The sequence below is a fragment of the Erpetoichthys calabaricus genome, chromosome 11 (assembly GCF_900747795.2).
Source record: "Erpetoichthys calabaricus chromosome 11, fErpCal1.3, whole genome shotgun sequence".
In the NCBI taxonomy this organism is placed as follows: domain Eukaryota; kingdom Metazoa; phylum Chordata; class Cladistia; order Polypteriformes; family Polypteridae; genus Erpetoichthys; species Erpetoichthys calabaricus.
In genome coordinates this window covers 28,308,589-28,330,533 of record NC_041404.2, presented here as the reverse complement: position 1 = coordinate 28,330,533, position 21,945 = coordinate 28,308,589, and the positions used below count along the sequence as shown (strand labels likewise).

Below are 21,945 nucleotides of genomic sequence, written 5' to 3'. Positions count from 1 at the left end.
CTCACACTATGCGTACAGTGCTGCATATGCCATCAAGCTGAGGCTGCACGGCCTTATGATTTCGGTCGCTGTGGATTGTGGGAATCAAAGACACTGCCCCATCTCGTGCTATTTTATTGGAGCAGTAGGGAAGGCTGTCCGTAGACATATTGCTGTGTATTTTCTCTGTAAGTAACTTCATTTCTTTCCATCTTAATGTGCACGGTACGGCCCTCGTATAAGTTGCCGCGGTGTCGCCCCCTTTTGTGCAGCTGTTGTCGTTTCTGTCGGTGTGTCGTTTACGCCACTGCGATCGCGCGATGGTGACTGTCCTATTTATTGCTAAAATGCAATACGGTATCGTCGCAGGCAAGGTTTAGTGTAAGTCTCCCCTGGAATAAATAATCTGACAGCGTGTAAAGAGAAGCCCCCCTCCTTCTTCGTCACTTCCTCTCATTCTGTGAATTATGAATTTTTGTGGAGAATTAATGTATAATTTGAACGCGGCCGGGGCTGCAGAACACTCCGAGGTGATTGCCTTGTGGATCCCGGAACCATCAGGTCACTCGTGCAGTGCGCGGTTCACGGCATGCCTTCCTAGCCAGTTTCGTTAAATTAAAAAGAATTCGCTACGTGGGTATACAATAAACGGGCTAAAAAAGTGCGGATACAGTCGTAGTTTTTTTTTTTTTTTTTTGATTAAGGTCAGAGGTACGTGCGCCGGCTGTGGTACTGCCATACATACCTCTTACACCGGCAGTAGTTCAAGTTACAGTATGCACGTAAGACACTTGGCAAAAGTAAAAACTGGGAATCATTTTAATACGTGGCGGACCTAACATACCTGTGATAAATACTATTATATAAGGTCACGCCTGACTGTTACAGTGTTCCGTCAAAGAGCACATATTTCCGTATTGTACTGTGTAGAAATAACAAATCCTATTACTTTGAAAGGCAGACGACTTCCGCCAAGGGTTAAAGTAGGACGTTAAAATTAAATAAATAAAAAGTCTGAATTACCGTAAATCACCGTAATTCGTGGTGTTCATGGGAAATGCAGTTATTTACTTCAAGAAAGTAGAAGTATATAATGAACAAGAAAGTTGCGCCAAATATTTGAAATAGTAAAATGTAAATATTTAAATATTTGTGATTGTATCATATATTTGTCATATTTCACTCATTTTAGAGGTCTCCAGAGGGACTGATCCCTAGGAAAGAATCAAAAATCAAAACACCATATTCGTAACCACTGAAATAGTTTAAAATGACACCCACATGTTTATGTTTAAAATGTGTCATTCTTAACCTTTTAAGGGCTGGGACCACCAGTGACGAATCAAATATAAAAATAAATTTGTGATCAGCAGCCTTAAAATAGAATAAAACAACACTCCACATGGCTACTGTACTGATCCTCATTTTTTCGAAGTTTTGTACAAGAGTCTTTTTGACCCCATTTTGAGAATCATTGGTTGATGTGGCCTGCGCAACTTTGAGTCCTTTTAATCATTATTGCTAAAGAAACCTTTTGGTTTACTCTTTACGTTAAGTGTGTGATTTCCTGCACAAAGTGTCATCCAGAAATGGCCTACAAATTAGGGTTGCTGGTCCATGGGGCAAAAAATAGAAGGAGACCCCAAACATCTCAATGTTTGCAAATTGAATGGTATAGCATATTGTATTTTTGGGTTTTTGTGTACTGGTAACCAGGAGGTGCCAGTTCTTTTGAACACACACACACACAAAAAAAAAGTACCTCCTGACCATCAACCTGTTCACAGTGAGAAGGCAATCAATTATTACTCACTGCTGCCTTGAACCTTGAGCCACAGTTTTTGGGTGACTGTCTGCGTATTAAATTAGCGTGGATGTACTCAAGCATGAGAGGGTCTAGAAAGTGAAATGTGGGGAGGATGTACTGTACCATTTACTCTAATTCCACATTTTGGCATAAAATCCTGAAGTTCTTTTTCACCTTAGAGTTCTGGTCATAAGCATTCAGTAGCAAGTATAACATGTGTTTACTACTAGTTTAAGGTATAGGAAGGGAAACAGGTTGTTATGATAGGAACTTGGAGATTATTGCTCTTAAGGCATATTTTATAAGAAAACAGTAATATTCACACATGATGGGAAAGCAATTTGTGTTATTAGGACATAAAGTGAGGATTGTTGTGTTACTATTATTTCAACATAATGTTGTGTATTTGTATGTATATGTTATATTCACTGCAGTGGGCTGGCGCCCTGCCCAGAGATTTGTTCCTACCTTGCGCCCTGTGTTGGCTGGGATTGGCTCCAATAAACGGCCGTGACCCTGTGTTAGGATATAGTGAGTTGGATGATGACTGACTGTTATATTCATTCATTCATTCATTTTAAAACATGCTTAATCCATTTCAAGGTTGTAAGGGCTCGGTCCAATCCCAGTAGCTTGAGGTGACACAAGACACAAATCAACCCTGAATGGCATGCCAGACTACTGCAGGACATACTTATTCATTTACCTGGTCCACTCCTATGGGACCATTTAGGGAAATCGGTTAATGGAACCATCATGTAATGTAAACCACAACTTTAGGATTTTGGAGAAATGCAGGAAAAAAAAACTTCTTTCAAGGCACAGGATTGTTGCAGAATGCACCAGGTTTTCTTCTAGGATTTCCCTGCTTTCTTCTTTCTTGACTACAGTACCACAATTCCACCCTACAAATTGAGTTTAAAGATATAATAGCTGTCCATTTTCTAAACCTGCCTTATCTTGAGCTGGGTCGCACTCCAGCGAGGATAGGGTGCAAGGCAGGAACAATCCCTCGACAGGGTGCCAGTCCATGACAGGGTGAAAGCCTACACGTACAGGAGTCAATTTAGCATCGCCAGTATACCTAACCGACATGTTATTGGACTGTAGGAGGAACCCCACGTGGACATGGGGAAGAACATGGAAATTTTGTGCAGGGAGGATCTGGGACATGAATCTTGGTCTCCTAATTGCAAGGCGGCGGTGCTACCACTACTTATAATATAATTTAATATAATATAATCCACTCTAATCCTAAGCCTAAAAGTGCAGCGATTTTGTGCAATGATTTTGTGTCACATTTTTTGTCATGCTTTAAATCAAGGTTATTTTAAAACCTACATATATATGTTTCGTATCATTCTTTTCAGAATTTATTGAACTGTAATGTGACATTGTTAGATTTTCAGAGTCTTATTCCGTTTTTAAATTCTAAACTAAAAAATATCAAGAACTCCCGCGAGACGAGACTTTGTGCCAACAGATTTAATCACGCCCAGGGCTGGAAATAAAAGACAAAGAGCAGGACAGCTGCTGTACAGGCTTTTAAATGTTTAAAACGCTGCACAAGATGCAGATCACACGGCAAGGCAGTAGCAGCTATCCAGCAGCTGATCGAGCAAAGAGGAGGTAAATAAAGACTATTTGTTTCCCATTGTATCACCGTTTAAGAGGGGATTTCAGAGGTAGCGACCGCATCTCCTTGGGGTGCATTTAGCCCCCCTCTTCAGAATGTGAGCGGCAGAGACGCAAAGTGGCTGGTGAGCAAAGCAAGCAGGGGATAAGCCCCCTAATATAATATAATATAATATAATATAATATAATATAATATAATATAATATAATATAATATAATATAATATAATATAATATAATATCTTCCTGGGTCCTCCATGCATGGAGTTTGCATGTTCTCCCCATGCCTGCGTGGGTTTCCTCCGGATGCTCTGGTTTCCTCCCACAGTCCAAAGACATGCAGGTTAGGTGCATTGGCGATTCTAAATTGGCCCTAGTGTGTGCTTGGTGTGTGGGTGTGTTTGTGTGTGTCCTGCAGTGGGTTGGCACCCTGCCCGGGATTGGTTCCTGCCTTGTGCCCTGTGTTGGCTGGGATTGGCTCCAGCAGACCCCCGTGACCCTGTGTTCGGATTCAGCGGGTTGGAAAATGGATGGATGGATGGATATCTTCCTGGGTCCTCCATGCATGGAGTTTGCATGTTCTCCCCATGCCTGCGTGGGTTTCCTCCGGATGCTCTGGTTTCCTCCCACAGTCCAAAGACATGCAGGTTAGGTGCATTGGCGATTCTAAATTGTCCCTAGTGTGTGCTTGGTGTGTGTGTGTGTGTATGTGTGTGCCCTGCGGTGGGCTGGCGCCATGCCCAGGGTTTGTTTCCTACCTTGCGCCCTATGTTGGTTGGGATTGGCTCCAGCAGACCCCCGTGACCCTGTAGTTGGGATATAGCGGGTTGGATAATGGATGGATGGATAATATAATATAATATAATATAATATAATATAATATAATATAATATAATATAATATAATATATTTTGGTAGTTTTGGTACCTCACTAAGACAAGTTGAAATCTAAATAATCAACATGGACTTCAGCGTATTCAGCATTAACAGTTGTGCACCATTTATTGGAATTTATTTTGTAATAATAAAGTAATAAAATGCATTGCATTTTTCATTCCAACAGGTGGCACATAGCAAACATTAAAACTGCTTTTATAAATTCCATACCAAATGGCATATAAGAGAGACACAGCAACTGGATGTACACACAGATACAAAAACACACACACACAGACACTTGTCATTTTTTTCAGGTGTATTATATTATATTATATTATATTATATTATATTATATTATATTATATTATATTATATTATATTATATTATATTATATTATATTGTGGAGCAGTGGTTAAGTAGTTAACACTGCAACCTCATAGTTCTTACTTTTTGGGTTTAAATTTCACAAGTAAGAATTTCAGTGCACTGTATACATGTGACAGTTCTGACCGAATGACCTGTGACTTCAAGTTGGTGGCTGTATGGAGTCTGCATGTTCTCGTTGTATTGTGGTGTTTTTGTTTTCCCCAGATGCTGTGTGGATGCTGGTGTAGATATGGTTCCTGCCTTGCGCCCTGTGTAGCTGACATTAATACCTTGAGCAGGTGTTAATATGACCAGGCTGGCAGACCATTGCAAGGCTCATTCACACACACACATCCACACAGGAACAATTTGGAAGTCTCAGTTAACCTAAACTTTGGTTTGGTTAGAGGAAAATCCAGGTAGACCTGGGGAAAATGTGCAGACATCACATAGATAGCACTTGAGCACAACAGGCAGACCCAAAACAGTCTTATTTATGATGCTGCCAGGAGAGCACCACACAACCCTGTATTGAAATAAACAAATTTGGAAAATGAATAAACACATTAAAAAGAATGTCAATTAAATTAATTAATGCTTTAAAAAGAATGTCTACAGATATAGGACTGCAGATAATTTATGGTTACAGAAAATTTTATATATCTCAGGTAATCTAAACATGTTCTCAATTAATCTCAGGTCAAAGCTCAGGCAGTTTAACAGTTAAATGGTGAATGTATAAATTAATTATTTATGAATTAGCCTTGTTCATAATTTCTTCATTTAAATTTAGAATTAATACTGTGTTTTTTAAAAAATTGAAATGATTAGATGTTGCCTTATGACAGGGTGAAATAAAGATCTTCCAAGTTTACTTTATTTCTTCGGCTCAAAAGCAGGGCCTGATCGCCTAATTGTATTGTGTCAAGTGTGTTTGATCGTTTTGCCAGGAGCCACATTGTTGTGTTTTCCTTAGTTACTTTTGTGACAGCCTAGTGGCTCAATGACACAAGACAAATGGTGGGGGAAACAAAAAAATATTGTTAGGGAGTAAAGTAAGGCAGTTTTATATAGGTGGATATATTTTAACTTATATTGAATGTTCATTATGTGTTATTTTGTAATTGTCAGTCACTCATGTACAGTCAGTTTTTACATGACTCCAAAGCAGAAATGGAGAGAGAAGAGATTAACTAAAATATGCTTTAATGTTCTTTCAGAAGGCAGAGGACAACAGATCAGTAGGGTACTACCAATTTGTTTTTGTAGAATAGTAGACTAAAATGGATTTGAGGAGTATTAATGTAGCCTAGTAATAAGAATTTTACAAATTAAGTGTTTCTCATGAAATGTATATGTAATTTATATAAGCAAATTTCAGCATTATAATAAAACTGTATTACACCACGGTGGTGCAGTGGTAGCGCTGCTGCCTCGCAGTTAGGAGACCCGGGTTTGCTTCCCGGGTCCTCCCTGCGTGGAGTTTGCATGTTCTCCCCGTGTCTGCGTGGGTTTCCTCCGGGTGCTCCGGTTTCCTCCCGCAGTCCAAAGACATGCAGGTTAGGTGGATTGGCGATTCTAAATTGGCCCTAGTGTGTGCTTGGTGTGTGGGTGTGTTTGTGTGTCCTGCGGTGGGTTGGCACCCTGCCCAGGATTGGTTCCTGCCTTGTGCCCTTTGTTGGCTGGGATTGGCTCTAGCAGACCCCCGTGACCCTATGTTCGGATTCAGCGGGTTGGAAAATGGATGGATGGATGGATGGATGTATTACACCTTCTAAGTTTATTCTGGTCAAGGTTGGGACTAACGATTTTTTTTTGGATCCATGATGTTTTTATATGTAAGTAATATGGGATTGTATTATCTTGTTCTTTTCACAACTGATAGGTTTGCATTGTTGGAGTTCCTATATGCACAATGAGTGGCAGACATAATCCATAATCTTCACACATGCACATGTAAGTATGTGTGTGTCCGTCCAATTATATACTGTAGATGTCCCCACTTGTTTAAGCAGCCCCCCGGTATTTACAAGGTTAGGACAAATGAGAATCTTGATTTAAATCAAATCAACAACAAAAAAAAAAAGATATCCCCATTGAGATGCCAGCTAATATTAATGTCAGGGGTGACATTCTGCCCGGCATTATTCAGATTTGAGTCCCTGGCCTGGCTAGATTTCCATGCAGGTCCTTCCTTGACTTCCTTAAAACTGTACTACAGTATACACCTTTACACTTGGCATTAACATGCATTTTGTATCTGGATTGTACTGGGGTATCATTTAGCTGGGTTACGTTTACGCCTGATAGAAAATGCATTTCATTTGCACTTACATGAAATTAGGGTCATCACATGCTTCTGACATTCTTCAGATGTGGTCAGAGTGATCTATTCCCCCAAATCCACAGATTTCCAGTCGCAGCCATGTAATACCCACTAGGTGGCAGCACACATTAAAAATGTTTGACTGTCACATTAGGTGGGTGTGCTCAGGCTCCAACTGACAAAGGCATGTCTGGTTTGGTAGCATTCCAACTAAAGCTTTCAGGAAATGTAACGCAGTGGACATATTTATTATTAGTCTTTTCATGTTTCATTTGTCATTTGCATATGCCAGTTTACAAAAAAATAAAAATGTCACCTGTCTAGAAATAAAAACTGTTAAGGGAATACAGAGCTGACAGAGGGGTAAAGAAGTGGTGTAGGCATCTTGTGCTCAATGCGCACAATCACAAGCATGCTGTAGTTCAGTCACAGGTCAAGGCCTCGTGTGCTACACTCAGTTCATCAGAGGTGAGCTGACCACCGGTCAGGACTGAGGGTTTTAGTCTGACCCAGTGGGTGAGCTATATCTATGGTGGTCGGACTGATCTCTGGCAAGGAGGGTGAGCTGGCATACAGGGATGAGGTGGAGCGGCTGTCGGAGTCAATAACCTGCTCCTCAACACCACAGAAACGAAGGAGCTTGTTATTGACTTTAGAAAAAAACAAAACTGACATCCAGTCACTCATCATTGGCGGGGCCTGTGTGGAGAGGGTACTGGTGTTCAGGTTTCTGGACATTGAGCTGGAGGATGACTTGACCTGGAGCACCAACACCAAGGAGCTACTGAAGAAGGCGCAACAGAGACTGTATTTTCTGAGAATCCTCAGAAAGAACCATCTCCCCAAAAATCTGCTCCTTGATTTTATCACTGTTCCATCGAGAGTGTGCTTACGTACGGACTGTGTGTGTGGTACGGCAGCTGCACGTCCCCAGAAAGGAAAACGCTCCACAGGGTCATCAGGACAGCGGAAAGAACAATTGGTTGTACCCTCCCCACTCTGGAACAAATCTACACCTCCTGATGCTGCAAAAAAGCAATAGACATTTCACAGGATTCATCACATCCCGGTCATTGCCTCTTCCAGCTTTTGCCATCGGGCAAGAGATACAAAGCAATGAAAACCAGGACAAACCGCCTTAAAAACAGCTTTTATCCAAAAGCAATCATGGCCCTGAACTCAAATAAAGCTGCACCATATCATTCTCTAAATGTGCAATATAGACCTTAAATCAACCAGTGCAATTTGTACATTTAACCAGTGCAATTTGTATATATGACAAGTTTAATTTGTATATATTTGTAATGAACTTTTATTACTATTCCTTTTGTTGTTTTTTAACTCTTATGCCTCACACTGTTTCGACAGCACCTTTAATTTAGTTTTTCTTCGTAACAGTGACAATGACAATTAAGATCTGTCTGTCTGTCTGTCTGTCTGTCTGTCTGTCTGTCTGTCTGTCTGTCTGTCTGTCTGTATTCTGCATGATGTTGCTTTGTGTGCATCACTGCAGGCTTTGGCATTTGCTGTTTTCTGTTCCATCACCTCCTACAATAGTGTAGTTTGGGTATCACTTTAGTTTAGGTACTGCAAAAAATGCATCTATTACTTATCTATTACACTTATAAATCATCAGCAGATAGGTTTTTCTTCTCAGTGCAGTGTGCATGTGGACATGATGGTCAAATTACTTATTAATTTTAAAGATTCACAGGTAAATAGGTAATGTCAAGTGGCCCTAGTCAGAAATATAGAATATTGCTTGCTGAGCCTTCATCACATAAAATATTCAAAGGTAAGTTGTGGCCGCCTAATTGTACATGTGTCAAACTGCTAAAAAGCTCAGAAAAGGTAAAAAAAATCTAGAGTTTGAATGAGAACAAATAATAAACACCAAGGCTCCTTCAGGACAGGCCTAAACCCTACTACTTGTCTTTGGTCTTTACCTCTGTTTGTCTTCTTTATTATTCCAATGCTTTATGAGAAGTCTTAGAACATATAAAGAGCTTATTTTTGTCTTTTCTCATAGTTTTTATATTTGTAATTTAGCATGATTTGTTGATGTGTGAGCCCTGCAATTAACTAGCACCTTAATGCTGCTGTGAGATGTTTGGGCCCCTCACTATCCTGAACTAGATTGAGTGGATTTGAGAGTTTTTTATATGAAAACTAGCTTTTTAAATAAGCAGACAGATAAATATATATACACTAACAAAGTAACCAATAAATGCATGTGCGGAAAACTCCGTTTTTGAAATTCTCAAGATTCTTTATTTGTCACATGCATAGTTATACAGGACAACACGCAGTGAAATGCATCCTGATCCAAAGTTCAAAGAATATCAGTTAAATTAACAAAAAGTCATAGATTGAAGGATAACAGTATAGTAGAACATAATAAATAAGTACAATTATGTGAATAAAGTAGAATTAAGTGTTAAGGTGCAATAGTGTAGTAATTATTGTGCAAAACCAAAGTTAGACTGGTGCATAGTTAAATGAGGCAGTTTGTTTGTTTGCGCTACTGCAGTCTTTACTTTCTTTTTTTATATTTTCTAATTTTCCTACTTTCATATCCTTTAACTTTTTAAACTTTAACTTTTTTTTGTTTGTTTTTTTTTGAGCCTTTCTAATTTCACTGGTTTCATAGTCTCTAACCTGCTCTGCATATGTTTAGTGTCAGCGTTTGTAAACGTCTTTATGAAGTTCTAGTTTGTCATTTTACTCATTGTCTTTTAATTCTGAGCCATACAGTACAATACATAGAACAGAATAAATCCTCAATACAATATAAAAATAAAAATTCTAGAAGTACGGATTAGAATTTCACATTAGATGATATCACATAATATGATTTGGATTTGTTTTAAGTCCTGGAGACCTCATTCACCAAGCTGCCTCCCTCATTTTGCCATTCAACATCTGAAATATCGCTAATCCGATGAAAGAACCCCTCATTCCCACGTCCCCATTCATCAGGGATGACTTTACCTTAGGCAGGCAGTCTACAATTTAAAGAGATTGTTATTTTCTTGTGAACTGTTACATATGCATTATTTTCACTTTTGCTTTAAAACCTTTTGTAAAAACAGTACTTGTTTCTTTATTTCCTGCCCCGCGCGTGTTTACATCTCTTTCTTCCCAGACGTATAATGCTGCTCGTGTTGTGAAGGGTGTTGCGGCTGAAGGTACGCTAAGGATATGCCTTTGGATCATTTGCTGTCTTTTTGCTGCTTGCTAGCTGCCTCTTCTGCCTGTCGCATGTTGTTGTTTTAAGAGCTCCGAGCACATGATGCTTGCCTGCGAAAAGCAATCCAACAACGGCTAGATTAGAGGTCTTTTGATTTGTTTTAAATGATGCCTGGTCTCGCGTGACTTTGTAAAAGCAATACCTGTCTTTTATTTCTGGCCCCAGGCATGTTTGAATTCTTTCTTGCAGGACGTATAACGCTGCTCGCGTTCGTTTGGGGTAGCTGCCGTCGCGCTACCCTTCAGTCTTTTTAAAGCCTGTACAGCCGCTGTCCTTTTTGTTACGGCCCTGGGACAATCTCTTGGCACCAAGTCATGTTTACGGTCCCCGCGAGACGCACTGTGGCAAGTCTCCTTGGTCTCACGGGTCTTTTAAATGTCTTTCGAGATTATCACGTATCGTAGCCTTGCATTTGCTTTCCATTCCAGGATTTCCTTTTATATATAGAGAGATGTATTTTTAAATGTTTTTTAGCTTCTAAAGAGGCCCAAATAAAAGATATCATTTAAACATGAACTACAGTTTTTGAGGTTAAATGCTAAATGTTTGCCACAACAGTATCCTGTTTTATGTTCCTAGTGAAGGAATCATACTGGCTGGGGCACTATGTCTAGCCGAGGAGGAAAGAAGAAGACCACAAAAATATCTCGATCGGCAAAGGCCGGCGTCATATTTCCTGTTGGCAGAATGCTACGCTACATAAAGAAAGGTCATCCCAAGTACAGAATTGGGGTGGGTGCACCAGTATATATGGCGGCTGTCCTGGAGTACCTTACAGGTGAGTTGTCAAAAAAATTGGAATAACTTTGTTTTGGACAACTGATTGTGAGATCATGAAACATTTACTGATAATATAAAAATGTAGTTGCACTCCATGAGTTCAGCAGTTTGCCATAAATGTTTTTACTTAATATTTTCATTTTGTAATATACTTGATGAGAAGCAACTTATAGGACAAAAGAATTGAAGTCCTCAAACGAAATTTCTATGAAACAATTATTTTCCATTTGAACCCACACTCACAACTTCACTCATTTTCCAAACCTGTATATTCAAACACAGTAGGGGTACCAAAGCCTGCCCTCGAATCACTGGGCATGCCACAGGAGTCAGGCATAGACTGGGCACCAGTCTGTCACAGGGCACACTTAAGCTCTCACCAAGGCCAATACTCATTTTCCAGTAACATAACTTGACTGTTTTTAGGGTGTGGGAGGCAAAAATTACACAAACGCAGAGAGAATATGCAAATACCACATAGACATTGACTTTGGCAGGATTCAAACCCAGGACTTTGGAACTGTTAGTCAGCATTGCTAACATTTCATTTACTCAGTAAAGTAATGAATAGCTGTGAAAGACAACATTGTTGCATCACTAGACCTTAGTTACTGCCATATTTCCTTATGCTTTTTATTGTAGAATTGCTTTTTTAACATCAACAGAGATTAATTGAACACTCAGTACATAATATCAGGTAAATACAAATGTGTAAACCAAGTTTTTTTTTGTCCTTTTAGCTGAGATCTTAGAGCTGGCAGGAAATGCTGCACGGGACAATAAGAAAGGTCGTGTAACGCCTAGACACATTCTTCTGGCAATTGCCAATGATGAAGAACTGAACCAGGTAAAATAGAAACTGATTATTTAATCTCATGAATGGGAAACATGCAAAACAGCAATGAATGTCCTTGCATATATTGTATACTAGCAAAATACCCGCGCTTCGCAGCGGAGAAGTAGTGTGTTAAAGAGGTTATGAAAAAAAAAGGAAAAATTTTAAAAATAAGGTAACATGATTGTCAATGTAATTGTGTTGTCATTGTTATGAGTGTTGCTGTGTTTTATATATATAAAATACACACACACACATATAAACATATATATACATATACATATACACATATATATACATATCTACATATATATATATATATATATATATATATATATATATATATATATATATATATATATATATATATATATATACATATACACATCCACATATCAACATATATATATACATATATATACACACACACACGCTTTATGGGTGATGATTGTTTTACTGTTTTTATCTTTATTTTATTTTATTGTAGAATCAACTCCTATCTGCGCAGAGCAGGGCAGCCGTGGGCGGATGCGTATGGTGTATTCACTCCATGTTATCGTGCATTGCGCTGTCAGTGGTATTTTGATAAAAGAATTTGAACAACATATAAGAAGCGTATAAATTATTAAACAGTAAAACATTAACATTTAAGAAGTAAAGTTACATTAAGTACTACTGCAGTGCCTTCGGGTATACCTCATTTTTTGTTTGCCCATTACATGCTTAAATGTATACATTTTTTGGTGCACCTACCCGAGAACACGCGACATATAACCGAGCGTGGGAGAAGCATGGATTTTAAACACGCGTTTAGTTCATCTGCTGGTCTCCCTCGTGGAATAACTGGTAATGTTTGAGTAAAATGTACAGCGAGTAAAACGACATTACCTCCTATTTTTTTTTTTACGATCTCTGAGATCTTGCTTTTTTCGGTTCAAGGCTTCATAAGCTGTTTTATGTTGTATGGTGTACTTATCCCAAACTATCATCTTTGAATGTTGCAAGACTTTCGCCTTGTATGTAGATCGGGGTAATTACATTCATTGCATTCCTAGTCTGAATCACAATCTGATTGTATGGGTGGTTACCTGGCAGTGTAGGGTTGCCACCCGTCCTTTAAAATACGGAATCGTGCCGCGTTTGAGAATGAAATTGCGTGTCCCGTTTTGAATCAATACTGGACGGGATTTATCCCGTATTTTTTTTATAATTTTTTTTTTAAAGCAGCGTCTCATGCAAATCATCCCACACGCATTTTATGAAGATGCCTCCTTTCGTACTTTTGATTGGGTAATACTTGATGTCATCGTTAGTTTGATTGGTGTTTTTAACTGTCCAGTGAGGAGGGCGTGTCTTTTAAGTACAGTCTGCAAAGTGTTGGCACTGAGATGTGGCGTCAGCGCCATAGTTGAAGCCCCTAACGTTGCGGTGAGCAAGTCGGCTAACATCCGCCATGTGCCGTCTTTCAGTTGCGAGAAGCAGATCATAGAATGGTTGAAACTGTTGCCCCTAACGTTGCGCCACGGCGTGTGGTTCGTTTATACCTCGTGTCTTCTCATTAAACTTTTATCTCGCGAATATGTTATTGCAATCCGCAGCGGGAGCGTTTCTATAAACTTAATTTAAACTTACGTTTTACACCGTGCTTTGTTTCCCTTATGAACATGCTTGTATGCTTAACTTGCTCCGTTCTCAATTGTTTAATTAATTTTTTGCTCTTCGCTGTTTGCGGCTGTTCCTCCATTTCCCCCTACTTCGTTCTTTTATCTTGCGAATATGTTATTGCAATCCTTAACGGGAGCGTTTCAATAAACTGATTGAAAATAGTTTTGCATTTACCTTTTTAGTAAAAGGCGAGCTTTTAAGCCTGAGAAATCACCCCGTAAATGCACACGTTTAATTGGACATGTGTTAATATGTATGGTTACACAGTATTAAAAGACAGTGAACAACGTCAGTTACCTTTGTTCCCGCGTTTGATAAAAGGTGAGCTTTTAAGCCTGAGAAATCACCCCGTAAATGCACACGTTTAATTGCACATGTGTTAATATGTATGCTTACACAGTATTAAAAGACAGTCAAAAATTAACGTCATTTACCTTCGTTCCCGCGTGTGACTCGTGCTGTAAATGTCTTCCTTGTTTTTAGTTCACGTGATTACGTAGGAGGCGTGATGACGCGATACGTGACTCCGCCTCCTCCATTACAGTGTATGGACAAAAAATATGTTCCAGTTATGACCATTACGCTTTGAATTTCGAAATGAAACCTGCCTAACTTTTGTAAGTAAGCTGTAAGGACTGAGCCTGCCAAATTTCAGCCTTCCACCTACACGGGAAGTTGGAGAATTAGTGATGAGTGAGTCAGTCAGTCAGTGAGTGAGTGAGTCAGTCAGTCAGTCAGTGAGGGCTTTGCCTTTTATTATTATAGATTTTCATGTATATTACTAAGAGCATGGATGGCAGGGTAGTGTAGTGATTAAGAATGCTACTTCATGTATCCATTGACCAGCATATGAATCCCATCCCATCATTGTCTGCCGATGTCTGTCGGTCTGTCTGAGTTTTGCTTCAGGTACTCTGCTTTTCCTTCTACATCCCAGAGTTGTAAACCTTAGGATAATTGTTGATCTAAATAGGGCCCATGGAGTAAGACCTGTGAAGGACTCATGCCCATTGTTGCTAGGATAGGCTTCAGCCATCCACTACACTGAATTGGATTAGGCAAGTCTGAGAATTTTCAATTATGTTATACTATTATCCAAATGACATGAATGACATGAAATCTGATGTTAAAAGGTCTTTGCATCCTGTACAATCACTATAATATTGTAGAAGCCAACTCCATTTTCCAGTAACTTATCACATATCTGGTAATCAAGATAGCTGTATGATTTGGTGGAATCTAACACGGGCCAAATAGGGGTCACTTACAAAAGTAAAGCTATACACACACGAGCTCATAAGAAGATAATTTATCCTCATTATCTATCCAGCAACATACCTTTATACTTAGAAGAAACCACAGCCCAGACAACAAGACAACATGGTGAGTCTATGCATATTAAATTTGACAGGCACCCTTCTCTGGCACTGAACTAGTAGCAGTAGTGCTGTGAGGCAGTAATGTAACATGTTGCAGTCATTTAAGAATCATTCATGCACTTTTTTTTCTCAATGATGGAGATGTTGGCAGCAATAGTAAGCTCAAGGCCGATACTAACCATCCCAGAGATGTGTACATTGATTTAATTGGTCCGTTTACATTTGCTCAGTATCAGTAAACATGAGTGTGCTCTATGACAGATCACCATATCTTTCAAATTCAGTGGATGGATTATCATCATCATTTTTTATAATTAGGATGATGATGTTGATGATTATTATTATAGTAGTGTAGTAATGTTGTAAGTAATGTTATTCCAAAGCAAATGTCCTGCTTTATTTTACAGTTATTGAAGGGTGTTACCATAGCTGCTGGGGGTGTTTTGCCCAACATTCACCCTGAGCTTCTGGCAAAAAAGAGGGGCTCAAAGAGTAAGCAGGATGCTGTTATCACACCTTCACCCGTCAAGAAATCCAAAATGTCCGCAGCAAAGAAAGGCCCAGGAAAGAAAGGTGGCAAGAAAAGTGCAGGAAAGTCTAAGGTAAGGGTTCTTTTTTATTCGGAGGCAGATGTTTGTTGTCAAATTACAAAATATGCTTTTATTTTACAATAATGATAGGTATATGGGTATTGTAATTGTTTATGTTACATAGTTCTACAAAAAAGAACACGTTAAAAGCATGCTTATTATTGATTATGAAATATCCAGCACACCCAAAAATCTCGGACCCTTCTTTCCTAATTTTGTGTTTTTATAGATTACACACTTTTTTAATGTAGCCTTTATCATTCTTGAGGGTATTCATAGCTTTGGCAATAAAAGCTTAATTCAGAATTACAAAACATACAAAATATCACCATATTCTATATCTATGTTTGCATCTGTCCTGTTCAACCATTTTATGTTGCCTCCTTTGCTTACTGCAGTTATTTTCTAAGTCTTCAGTCCAGCCTTTTTAATAGACTATAACTGGTTAAAATTCTGCTGCTAGAGTCTTGACTTGAACCGAAAATAATATCACAATTTCCCCTTAGCTGGGCTAACTACACTGCATTTCTTTTCCAATCAGTAATGTTCATAAAATTCAGTTACATGTTTACCAATCTTTGATTTTCATTATTCCATAGTACTTGCTTACACTTGTTCACCCACATGATCCTGAGATGTTTTAGTGCCAGCCTACTTGCTGTGACGAGGTTTCCTGGAGTTCTCATGCTTGCTCTGTCCAAAAGGCTTTATCTTTACAATCAAAATGTGGTTGAAGATCTGCTTGTTATAATTTTATATTTAATAATATTCTATATGTCTAACTCTTTTGAAATCGAGTTTTTTGTAGTTTACTGTGGTTTAGTCTGTCTTTATTGTACTGCCTAGCAACTTGTTCTGTCTACTAAAATGTACAGTATACATTCGTTGTGTTGTTTTAAGTTCATTGTGTTGTTTTAAGTAAGGATATTTTTCTAGCTCTACCAGAAGTGTCTTGGTATATTCTCTTGGTTTATGTTTTACTTTAATGTTATTATTTTTTAAGTTAACATTATTGCTTCATTTGGGTGGCAAGGTGGTACAGTAGTTAGCTCTGTTGCCTTATGGATGCTATGTCTGAATCGCATTCCACCTGATGTTTGCTGGATGTGCGCCATGTATTCTGGCTTTCATCTCCAACCCAAAGACATGCATGTTAGATTAATTGATAATTCTAAATTGGCCTGATATGGATATGTGCATTATTGTGTTCTGTATTACTGCCACTGTGTTCAGGGTTGGCTCCTGCCCTGCATGTAGAGCTGCCAGGATAGCTGTGTTAACCCCCTACAACCCTGAAATGGATTAGGTAGTTCAGAGAATGTTAGTTTATGCTATTACTGCTTCTTCTGTCTGTTTTGTAATCTTGACTGTATCATTTTGTTGTTCTCTGCTCAAATATTAATCTATTTATTTATTGATTGATTGTTTACCTTTTCTGTAGAAGAAACGAAGTTTAGCTAGCAAGTCTGCTACTGCAGACAGCACAACAGATGGCACCCCAGGTGATGGATTCACAGTCCTTTCCACCAAGAGTCTCTTTTTAGGACAGAAGGTATCGTACCAATGCATTTGTTTAAAGCTGTGTAAATTATTATAATTATTGCTAAAGAAGTTTGCAGTTTCTGGGAAGATGATGATGTCTTCTTTATCTCTTTCTGTCTTTTATATGAATAATCTGAAAAAGTTAATTTTCTGAGAATGTTAACCTTTTGCCAACACTATGCAAGAATTCCAGTTTGGGTGCTTATTTGAAAGATACAGGATTGTTATCTTAGTCACACATTGTTAAACAAGTGGTATTTATATAGTGCCTTTTTGTGAGAAATTCTTTTCTAATGCTCTTTACATTCACTGCAAAACATAAACATGCTCAGCATAGTTGTGCAAAATGACCGCACTGGGCCAAGACTGGAATTTGAAGCTGCAGCCTTACTATTCCAAATCCAGGTTCCTAGTCTGCTCTAAATATTTACTACAAATTTAAATGGAGAGGATTTATGTATATTTGGACCATAATAAGCAAACTCCAAGGTGTTTACAAGTACACATAGCCATATTGTCATTCATTTTTTTTTACAGTCGGAGCACATCCTTGTTAACTGACTTGATCAGTGTCACAGGCACGAATTGAACAGACATCCTTCTGATTAGAGTTCAACACCTTGACCACTCAAAAAGTGATCTGTTGGATGAAATTGTTCTAACACTTTTGTAAATGTTAAGCATACAGTAAATGGAGTGACTAATACCAAAAAAATAAAAAATGCAATTCACTATGCTTAAACAACAACTAGTGTAATTAAACACTTTAATTATAGTACATTAGGGTGGGGTTATGTAACTTTTTAGACTTAAATGTATTTAGACTGATCAAATTATGTGATGTTAACTGGACATACAGTGCCTATAAAAAGTATTCAACCCATTGGAAGTTTTCACATTTTATCATTGTACAACAGTGAATCACAGTGGATTTAAATTGGCTTTTTGATACTGATCAACAGATAACGACTCTTTAATGTCAATTTGAAAATATATTTCCACAATGTGGTCTAAATAAATTACAAATATAAAACACAAAATAGTGGATTCCATAAGTATTCACATTGGTGCAGCCAGCTGGTTTTTGGAATCACATAATTAGTTCAGTGGAGATCAACTATCCGGGGTTTCCATTGATTGTAGTCTAAATGCACCTTATGTGGAAGGACCAACCTGTGGAGAATCAGTGTGGTGGCCTAACTTACACAATGAAGGCAAAACATAACAAGCAGCTCCTTTTAAAGGTGATTGAAAAACACAATTCAGGGGAGTGATACAAGAATATTTCAGTGAATATCCCTCCAAATCCATCCATCCATTTTCCAACCCGCTGAATCCGAACACAGGGTCACGGGAGCCAATCCCAGCCAACACAGGGCACAAGGCAGGAAACAATCCAGGGCAGGGTGCCAACCCACCGCAGGACACACACAAACACACCCACACACCAAGCACACACTAGGGCCAATTTAGAATCGCCAATCCACCTAACCTGCATGTCTTTAGACTGTGGGAGGAAACCGGAGCGCCCGGAGGTAACCCACGCAGACACGGGGAGAACATGCAAACTCCACGCAGGGAGGACCCGGGAATCGAACCCAGGTCCCCAGATCTCCCAACTGCGAGGCAGCAGCGCTACTCACTGCGCCACCGTGCCGCCCTCCCTCCAAATCAAGTTACATCATCCATTAAGAAATGGAAAGAGTATGGTACAGCTGGGAATCTGCCTGCAGCAGGCCATCTACAAAAAACGGAGTGCTCATGCAAGAAGACTAGTGAGGTAGCCCACCAAGTGATCTATGAGAACTCTAGAGGATTTACAGGCTACAGTGGATGAGATTGGAGAGACAGTGCAGAGAACAACTGTTGCCCAGGTACTTTAGCAGTTGAATCGTTATGGGAGAGTGGCAAATAGAAAACAACAACATCCATCCATCCATCCATCCACAACATTTATTTGTATAGCACATTTTCATACAAACAATGTAGCTCAAAGTGCTTTACACGATGAAGAAGGAAAAAAAAGACAAAATAAATAATTAAAATTAGGGAACACTATTTAACATAGAATCAAAGTAAGGTCCAATGGCCGGGAAGGACAGAAAAAAAAAAACTCCAGACAGCTGGAGAAAAAAATAAAACCACTGTTATAAAACCACAAACACATAGTGTCTTGGCAGAAGACACATGGGAGACTCTGAAGTCAGAGGGAAAAAAACTTCCATAGCCAAACACAGCACATTAGCAAAAAATAACTGATGCTCTCTTCAAGAAACCTGTACCTTGGCAGATTTATTTTCTCAGCCAGTTCAAATCTCAGTCCAACTTAGAGTTTCTGGCTGGACTTGAGAAAGGCTGTTCACTCGCAATCCCCATGTAGTCTGACAGAGCTGGAGCAGATTGGGAAAAGTGGCAGTGTACTGATGTGAAAAGCTGAAAGAGAGCACACAGACTCAAGACTGTCATGGCTGTAGAAGGTGCATCTACTAAATACTAACTTAATACTTATGCAGTTGTTATTTTGTGCTTTACATTTATAATGCTTTAGGCCACTTTGCAGAGATCTGTTTTCTATTTGACATGGAAGAGCTTTTTTTCAGTTGATCTTTGTCATTAAAAGCCATATTAAATCCACTGAGATTCAATGTTGTATGAGAAAAAAGTGGAAAATATAAAAACATCTATGGGATAATTTTATAGGTACTGTATTATCTGTTTGTGTCTTATACTTTAATATTACTTACACTGTATTACTGTAACAAAGCTATTTAAGTAATCCAAACAACCAACTTTTCTTTTCTAGATGTTTTACTTCCAAATTATGATTAAATTAATGCCACACAGTCAGCAATAGAGTGTTTTTTTTTAATTTTGACTTTCTTATTATCAGGCTGTTAAACTTCATTTTTCACAAGTGTGTTGATTATTACTAGTGCAACATTTTATATGAATATTTATCATTGTTCACATTTAGAAATGTTAATGAAGAAATAAACCTATCTGTCCATTATAAATTCTGGGTGATGATTGATTGGCACAACGATGACCACATTCATTTAATAAAAATGTTAATTTTTAATTTTGTACTACTGTTACAGTTGATGCCTAATTAATGCACTAACAGCACACACATAACTTGAAATAAGAGATGCTTATTGAAGGATTAGTAAAACGAGATAATAAAAAATGGTATTGTACAGTTAGGTGGACTGACCAAATCTAACAGGTACAGAAAGAGCACATAGTGCTATGGTTAGAAAAGGTTTTATTGAAATGTTACATTGCATCATGTACTCTTTACAGGCAGGATTTCCAACTGACACAGTCACCATGTCTGGTATCTCAGCTGACAATGGGAATGTCAGCATGTTTGCATTGGTGTTTAATTCTTACCGGCAATTTTATTTTTTTTTAGATGAATAGCATCAGTCACTTTTTTCTGTAGCAAATGACTTTATTTAGATTATTGGGCTCTTCATTTTCATTTGGTCAAAATCAGAAGTGTGCCTAGTTAAGAGATTTTGATTTTGGAATTAGATCCATATTGTTATCTGTTTTGATTTGATCTATTGCAGTTCAACACACTGACTTTACAAGGTGTCTCTCAGTGGTTTAATGCTGCACGAGAGGAATCACATAAAGTAGAATGTCTTATGATACGTATGTCTTGTTGTGACGCTTTTCACCATATATTACAAAATAATCTGTCAATACAATAGAATGTTTATTAAAATATGATTTTTTATCCATTCCTCATCACTCAAAATTAACGTTTTGCTGTCATCTGACTTATACCGCAAAGCTCAACTGAATTACATTTATTAAGCTAAAATAACACATCAAAACAACAAACAGTACAAGATACATTTTGATTAAGTTTTAGTCACGTTGGCTTTTATTTTAAAGTAGAAATAAAAATTATTAAAAATAATTTTTAAATATATAATATGTAAATATTTCTGTATTATAAAGACGTGATTTTCTCGGAGAGACACTTATACGTCCTGCGAGAAATTTGACAAGGTACACAAGCAGAGCAGGTTAGAGTTAATGGAAGTAATAAAATTCGAAAGTCTCAAAAAAAAAGATAGGAAAGATTGCATTAGCGCAAACAAACAGAAATTATAACTCAGTGAAATAACGGAACAGCGAAAACAGATTGAATATATTGTTTGGATTTAAACTTTAAGTCAGAGACTTGTAGATCGACTAATTCCTGTTGCCATCAGGGGAAAAAAAAGTAGTGTTTCTTCCAAATGAAGAAGCGTATCCGCAAGAATTAAAAGATTCCAAAAACGTTGGCGTGGTACACATGCAAGCAGGTTAGAGATAATGGAAGTACGAAAATTTGGAAGTCTCAGAAAAAAAGGATAGTAAAGGTCACATTAACGCAAACAAACGGAAATCATTACTCATTGAAATAATGGAACAGCAAAAAGAGATTGAATATATTGTTCGGATTTAAACTTTAAGTTGGAGACTTGTAGATCGTCTTATTCGTGTTGCCAGCGAGAATTAAAAGATTCTAAAAACATTGGCACGGCATGAAGTCCTGTGAGACAGAGACTTTTAACATAAGAATCTTTCAAGTCACGCCCTACTTACAACTATTCTCAAACAAGACCACGGTCATCTAACCTCAGTCATGTGAATGCTTCTGTCAGACACACTTCCTGCGCTCTCAGCTCTTATAACTTTTATCAGGACAGTAATTTTATACGTTCTAGATGTCACGTCAACGACTAAGCGAAGAAGAAAGAGCATGGACAAATATTTGAAAAATATGTGATATTTATTTATTAGAGAGAAAGAAATGATATTCACTCACAGGCAGTTAAATGTTGCGTTGTCACAATGTAAGTCCAAACAGAATCAAAATTCAATGCGATCTTGAAGAAAAGTTAATTCCAAA

The 21,945-nt window shown here is 38.2% G+C and overlaps 1 protein-coding gene across 2 annotated transcripts in view; it reads left to right on the top strand.

Moving 5' to 3' along the window:
* The window catches only part of LOC114660269 (core histone macro-H2A.1), a 78,132-nt gene continuing 56,187 nt past the window's right edge, over positions 1-21,945 (top strand). For both annotated transcript variants that reach the window (XM_028812865.2, XM_028812863.2), the window contains exons 1-5: positions 1-167; positions 10,822-11,020; positions 11,763-11,869; positions 15,309-15,503; positions 16,933-17,043. In XM_028812865.2, the coding sequence (XP_028668698.2) occupies positions 10,849-11,020; positions 11,763-11,869; positions 15,309-15,503; positions 16,933-17,043 (585 nt within the window). In that variant the 5' untranslated portion in view covers positions 1-167; positions 10,822-10,848. The remainder of the gene's footprint in view (positions 168-10,821; positions 11,021-11,762; positions 11,870-15,308; positions 15,504-16,932; positions 17,044-21,945) is intronic.